This window comes from Solanum pennellii, chromosome 7, assembly GCF_001406875.1.
Source record: "Solanum pennellii chromosome 7, SPENNV200".
In the NCBI taxonomy this organism is placed as follows: domain Eukaryota; kingdom Viridiplantae; phylum Streptophyta; class Magnoliopsida; order Solanales; family Solanaceae; genus Solanum; species Solanum pennellii.
The window spans coordinates 72,320,521-72,328,336 of NC_028643.1; the positions used below are offsets into that span (position 1 = coordinate 72,320,521).

Consider the following 7,816-nt stretch of genomic DNA (forward strand, 5'->3'; position numbering starts at 1 on the left):
AAATTCAAAAGTTTTTATGTGGATTTATAATTTGATAAAATTTTGTTGACATATGTTAAATCAATTCATTTTTTAATATGATGTGGTATTATTTATTTTAAATAAAATTTACATTGTTTTCTTAAAAAATTTCACATCATTATGACATTCTACACATGTATATGTAGTTTTCTCAATTTTTTCAATTAGCAATGTGAGACTTTATTCGCACCAATAATAATATCTCCTTTGAACTAAGTTTTACTTGATCCATTTTCACAAATCACTATGTCAATTTTTGAGATTCATCGTGTGTTATATCTATATCATCTAAGTATTTATGACAGTCGCATACAACTAGCGTTTCTTGTATATGCTCGTCTCTAACCTTGTAAAGTGAACTAAATCGAGCTTCATGTCATCATATTATTCGTTTCACTTAATCTGGACTTTGATATCAAATGTGGGATTAAATCAATCCAACTATACATTTTAAGATGATGTAATATTATTCGTTTTGTGTTACACCTGCATAATTTTAAAAAGGCATCACACCACTAAGAAAGTTGTATATATTTTTTCAATCTATTTAATTATATTATCAACCATAACACTTTATTTAGGCAACTAACAAATTTATCAATCAAAATGGTTGTCTAATGATTAAGAGATCACAATTCGACATGATATTTTCTTTATAATCAATGAATTTATTGTATTACAATTTACTTGAGTTTTTTTTCTCCCCCTGATTTCCTCAAGTATATAAAATGATAAAAATACAATATTTTAAGTGGATTATCTTTTAAGTTGCAAAAAAATCTTGGAAGATTTGTTATGAAGGGTGTCGGCGGAGAAGATATATTACTCTTCAAACAAAAGCAATTTTCTCATTTCTTTTTTTCTCCGTTTACTTTGTGGAGTATAAAAAAGCCACTAGAAACTGAAAGAATATATTTAAATTTTTTTTTTATAACAATATCATTTATTAAAAATAATAATAATTTAATTACTCTAATAAAATATTTGGAAAAAATGCCTAAATTGTCCTTAAACTTTGAAATTCGATATAAATTATTCTTCATTTACCTTTTAGGTAAAATAAATAAATTATTTTGACGTTAACTTTTAGGCAAAAAAATCTCTTATTTATAACGATCGACACTCGTAAGATATTTTTGGACCAAAAAATTAACGTCAAGGATATTTTTAACGAGAAAGGTACATGAAGAAAAATATTATACCAAATCTTATAGTTCAGGTGCATTTTTATTTGTTGTTTTTCATTTTTAAACTCTATACCAAAAATTAAATTAAAACTTAGAGTATATATATTGAAACAAAAAGACGAATACAAAAATCTCTTTGTTATAACGAGATATGACTGTATATTTAAGTTTTTTAAAAACGAGGAAAAAGAAGAGTCTTGAAGATGCAGCAATGTAATGCATGGGGTTGCCGGTAATACAAGTAGCATCCGTAGTACATGCAGCCATGTAACCAGTCATTAAACTTTACTTGGAATTTCCCCCTCCAATCATCTTCTCCTTCCATTTTCCTCCTATTTTTTGTCTTCATCCACTTAAATTACGTCAAAATATGAAATTAGTTATGAAATTTGAGCAAATTTTTCTGGTTATTTAGCTTTATCCTATATCAAACACACGTTAAATGAATATGTACATGATCATTTTAATCTATATGACATACACACTATATGAATAATTTTAATCTATATGATATATTTTGATCAGACATGATAGCTATAAATTCATTCAAGACGCATATATTATTATAAATCGTCCCGTGAAAGGTAAATCGAGAATTGTAAAGTTCCATTATTTGTGAATAGAGAGACTTGATATTATTTTAAAAAATATTAATCATTAGTTTTGATATGAATGTTATAATTAATTTTTTTAATATTAGTATTATTTTTTATATATAAAATTGTAGTTTAGAATTGAATATTGATTTTTTAAAAAATATGATAGCTTTTTCCTTAAATATTCCAGCGGTCGTTTAAATACGTTATTTTTTGACAGAATATTATTGAATACTATATGTTAAAAGAAACTCCAGGAGATAAAAGTTCTATGGCATTTCATTTTTTTCATGAACCAAACTTTTTTTTCAAAAAAAAAAGACCGTCACAATTTTACTTTTTAACTCGAACTCACAATCTCAAAAGTCAAAGCGTTTCACCAAACTTTATTTTGTTTAAGTTAGAAAAGTCAAAAAAATATAAACAAGATATGTACCATTTTAACCCTAGACTTTGTTAACTGTTACATTGAATTCTTTGTTTCCAATAGGGGGGTCACACACCCCCACTTTTCCTCTATATATATTTCTGTCATTTCTCTTTCTTCAACAGAACTTCCAATCATAATTCCACAAAATTTTCTCCATCTCTCTCTATTATTTTCCTTATTTTTTTTAATCTTATTATAAAAAAAACATGCCAGAGGCTCCTTTAATAGTTGATGGAAATTTTGATGAAAACAACAAAAAACTTCTTCAATTTTTCGAAGACATCACTAGTAATCCTAATGATGTTCAAAAAAATGTTCTTCATGAGATACTTTCTCGTAATTCTGGTGTTGAATACTTTCAAAGGCATGGTCTTATTATAAATGGCAACAATGATGACTATGAAAATTTCAAAAAAATCATGCCTATTGTCACTTATGAAGATCTCAAACCCGATATCGATCGTATCGCGAATGGTGATCGTTCATCCATCCTTTGTTCTCTACCAATTTCCGAGTTCCTAACAAGGTTAGTATACTTTCGTTTTATGAGTTCATTTATTCTGAGTTTTGCTAAACATTCTAGATTCGCCACTGTGTTACAAGTTGATTGTGGATATAAAGAAAGTTATCTTTTTCTATGCAATAATTGTTTTTTGGACATATTTGTATTTGTTTATGTACTTTTTCTTTTTTTTTTTTTATAGTTCTGGCACATCTGGGGGAGAGAGGAAATTGATGCCAACAATTGAAGAAGAGCTAGGGAGAAGGTCATTATTATACAGCCTTTTAATGCCAGTAATGAATAAATTTGTGCCAGATTTACAAAAAGGCAAAGGAATGTACTTTTTATTTATCAAATCAGAAGCAAAAACTCCAGGTGGTTTATTAGCACGTCCAGTTTTAACAAGTTACTATAAGAGTTCCTATTTCAAAAAAAGACCATATGACCCTTACACAAATTACACAAGCCCAAATGAAACAATTCTTTGTTTAGATTCATATCAAAGTATGTATTCCCAAATGCTTTGTGGTCTTTGTCAAAACACTCAAGTTTTACGAGTTGGTGCGGTTTTCGCTTCAGGTTTTATTCGCGCTATTCATTTCCTTGAAAACCACTGGCCTATACTTTGTCGGGATATAAAAACTGGAACGTTGAATCCACAAATAAATGACCCTATGGTACGCGAATCCGTGATGAAAATACTCAAACCGGATCCCTACCTTGCTGATTTTATTGAAATGGAATGTAGTAAAGAGTCATGGAAAGGGATTATTCCTAGATTATGGCCTAATACTAAATATGTCGATGTTATTGTTACTGGGACTATGTCACAATATATTCCAACCCTTAAATACTATGGTAATGATTTACCACTTGTTTGTACCATGTATGCTTCTTCTGAGTGTTACTTTGGTATAAATCTTGATCCTCTTTGTGAACCTAGTGAAGTTGCTTATACTCTCATACCTACCATGGGATTTTTCGAGTTCTTGCCCGTTGCTCGTGACGATCAAGGACCAGAAAACTCTAACAAGTATGACAAAGATGATTTGGTTGATCTTGTTGATGTCAAACTTGGACATGAGTACGAGCTCGTGGTCACCACTTATGCAGGTAATTTCACTCTCTATTCAGTAATTTTGCTCATAAATCATGTTACACGATATAAAGCCTGAGTGCCATACGGAACATTAGTAAGACTCTAAGTCTGTGACATAAGGGAGTATAAGTCAAAGTTGTGATAGTATACTAGCAATTATATCTTAAATTTACAAGGGAGTAAAAGTCAAGTTGTGGTAGCATACTAGCAATTATATCCCAAGATTACTGTTTTCGTACTTATCTTAGCCAATATACATATGTTATACACTGATTATATGTTTGTTTTTTTTCAGGATTGTATCGTTATCGAGTTGGTGATATACTGAAAGTTGCTGGATTCAAAAACAAGGCACCTCAATTTCATTTTGTGTGTAGAAAAAATGTTGCATTAAGTATTGATTCAGACAAAACTTATGAAGTTGAGCTACACGACGCCGTTTTAAAAGCATCGACTCATCTTGTACCTTATGGAACATCATTAACAGAATATACAAGTTATGCAGACACATCGACAAATCCAGGACATTACGTTTTGTACTGGGAAATCAACAATGATGAATCCGACGAAACATTAATTCCAACATCAGTGTTTGAAGATTGTTGTCTAACGATTGAAGAATCGTTAAACAGTGTCTATCGACAATGTCGCGTTTCGGATAAATCGATTGGTCCCCTTGAAATTAAGGTAGTTGAAAATGGTACATTCGATAAGCTTATGGATTATGCTATTAGCAATGGCGCTTCCATTAATCAGTACAAAGCTCCACGGTGTGTTAACTATGCTCCAATTATTGAGTTATTGAATTCGAGAGTTGTTTCGAGTTATTTTAGCCCGAAATGTCCTAAATGGATTTCTGGTCATAAACAATGGTCATCAAGCTAAGAGAATTCATCATGTACGAGAGTCTGGTTGAATGATCAGAATATTTACGAATTCGTAAATTCAATTTCTTATTTGGATATATGTACGTCGATAGGACCCTCCAATAATGCACAGGATTAAACTTAATTAGAAGTACTGTTTTGTTTTTTTTTTTAATTTTATTTTATGTGTGTTTTTCATGTACATAATTTAAGTTTATGTTTTATTTTTCCGTTTACTTGGTAGTACTAAATTCCAACAATAAACAACATGGGGATTGGATTTATTGGAATTCCCATCCAATTACAAAATGTCCCACTTTGACTTGCTAATTATTATTTTTGTCGGTACATATAATATATTATATATTATATTTACGTTATATTTAATTTAAACTAGAGAAATTTATAGTACATAATTAAGAAGATCATTTCCACCCCTACAAAATTTACCTGTTTTTAGATAAGTGATGAATTTTTACATAATCAAGAAATTAATCATATTAAATAAGTATATTTCGTTTCTTTTTAATTGTCATGTTATATTTTTCGAAAGTTAATTTAACTAATTTTTAAAAAGTTTATTAAATTATATTAATTTGATATTATAAATTAAAAATTTAGATATTCAAAAACTATACAGAAAATATTATAAATTGCAACTTTCTGTATATCAGTATGATAAAAAATACATTTTATAATATTAGTCAAAATTATTATTATTTTGGCTTAAAAAAAACCGAGACAACTAGATAATTTAGTGTAAATATATTTTTAGTTGCTCGGGATGCGTGCGAATATAAAACAAAAAAATACTTAGAATATATTAGCGTCACATGGCAATCATGTGACTTGGAATTGAAGAAAAATATTTAGGTGATACTATACTAATTAGAAAATTCAAATTGATTCTTATTCGATTGATCAATTTATTTTTTTACTACATATAAAAAAAAAGGAACATCTGTGAAATTAAATAAAATTAATTGTGGGACTTAGATTTAGATTTAGGATTAATTGTAATTTAAAGCATGTGCAACCATAATTGTTGCTGCATACATGTTACTCTTTCGACTGAATTAATACTCTACTAATACCTTAAATTAGTTGTTCAGTCATGCTGCCGTCCCTATGATTTTGTCGGTCTTCCGTTGATCTTTTTTTGTCTTTGTTGACTCGATCGAAGGAACGTTTTACTTTTCAATATGAAAAATTTTAATGTGTTTTTGTTCTTCATTTTAACGAAGATCCAAACTTTCAATTTCGACAAAAATATAGTTTAAGAGTTGAGAATCGCTATGAGGTCCAATATGTTAAGTTGAGTTGGATCTAATCAGAGGCGGATCCACGCGTATAAAATTCAAAAAAAAATTATGTATATCTTTCTTGAGAAACGGTTAGAAACTAAATATAATAAATAGTGTCCCAGGAAAAGCATGGGATCACACTTGTCCTAGCCAGTGCATCCCACCTCGTGACCTTGGTTCGAATTTAGCCAAAATCATATTTTATTTTTTTTAATCATAAGTTTTGAATTTCAAAAAGACTTATAATATTAGTGCATCGGAAATTTTTAAATCCTAAATCCATCTCTGAATTGCGTCTAATATACCATGTTAAGAAAATAAATTTTGAACCTGATTCGAAACTTAAAAAGTTAATTAATGGACTGACTTAGAAATTAAAAGTAAATCTACAAAAATACATAGTACATAAGTTTGGGAAAGTTTGAAAAAATAGGTAAATAAGTTGGATTTTATTTTAATAAATATGACAATTATCTTATGTTTTGAATCGTGATTAACGGATTCAGTGAGCTGTGCCCATCATTTGATCAACTTTAGGTTACTAACAAAATACAAACTACGAAATTAAAATAACAATATGCTACTATTATCCATGGACCAACATTATTTTATTTCAATATGAGGCAATAAGGACAAAGACCCTTTATTTTCAAATTATGATTATTTCCTTTGACATTAATATGATTGAAACTTTATATATTCCTCAAGGTTGAATAAAAACAGAAAAAAAGAATATCAATGTGGAGAATTGACTTTTTAGATTAATTACGGTATTTATTTTTGGTTCTAACAATTCTTTTTTTATATGAGGGATCTTTATGTTTACCTATAAAAGGATCTTCAATTTTGTACATTAAAATTGAAAAAAAATATATCTTTTTTCTATTTAGTTTTGTAAATAATGAAGAGTTTTTAGTTCATGGTATTACACTTGAGTTATAGAAATTAGTCAGCATTATATAAGCTATAATAAATACATATAGATTAGGCCCTAGATTATGTTCCCACATGTTATTAACAAAACAAAGTCTATGCATACACGTAAGTTATTGGCCCACCTTTACATATAGTTTATATTTATATAATATAAATATAAATACATAACCTTTCTTGACTATCTTTTCAATAGTACGTACATTTTACCTATTCAAGTTACTAACTGTCCGTTTTCACCGTGCGATATAGTATCATTGTAACGACCTGCTAGGTCGTTTTGAGAACTAGGACTAGTTTGACTCCTTTTGGAAAATTAAAGGGGGATATTTTAACTATTCGGTAACTACGAGTGCCTAATTGAGGAAATTTTTATTAAATTAGTATATAGTTAATAGTTAGTGGGTCATATATATAATTAATTTAATACCTTATTACTTGACCATGTATTGGAATAAATTAGTGGGCCTAGTTTATAATTCAATTTAGTATTTCTTTGGCCCATGAAATTAAGCTAAGTAAAGAGGGGTTAATAATCTGTTAGTCATAACTCAAAAAAAATAAAATAAAATTATACAATAGGGCAAAGAGCAGCGGTTGGCGAAAGGTTTACGGTGGTTCCTGGTAAGCACCTGATTTTCTTCAAATTGTATATGAAATTTTATAATGCTCATGTAATAATTTTGTTAATTACCGAAAGTAAATCCTATTTTTATGTAAACGGTGTTGAGAAGGATCAATCATATTAGGGGGAGGAATTTGGATGGGTTAAGTTAGGGTGTGATATCGGTGATGAAAAGTTTGGCAGATTATGAGGTTTCTCTTAGTGTGAATGTACACAGTTAGGTGACTAATTTGATTAGATTAAAGAAAAAAAA

General features: G+C 28.9%; 1 protein-coding gene across 1 annotated transcript; it reads left to right on the forward strand.

Annotated features, from left to right (window-relative positions):
- Positions 1 to 2,440: 2,440 nt before the first annotated feature.
- LOC107024555 (indole-3-acetic acid-amido synthetase GH3.6-like) lies at positions 2,441 to 5,010 on the forward strand. The gene is made up of 3 exons (XM_015225548.2): positions 2,441 to 2,760; positions 2,939 to 3,849; positions 4,131 to 5,010. Exons 1-3 carry the CDS (start codon positions 2,441 to 2,443, stop codon positions 4,718 to 4,720), a joined length of 1,821 nt encoding a protein of 606 aa, XP_015081034.1. The 3' UTR covers positions 4,721 to 5,010.
- The last annotated feature ends 2,806 nt before the right edge of the window (positions 5,011 to 7,816 follow it).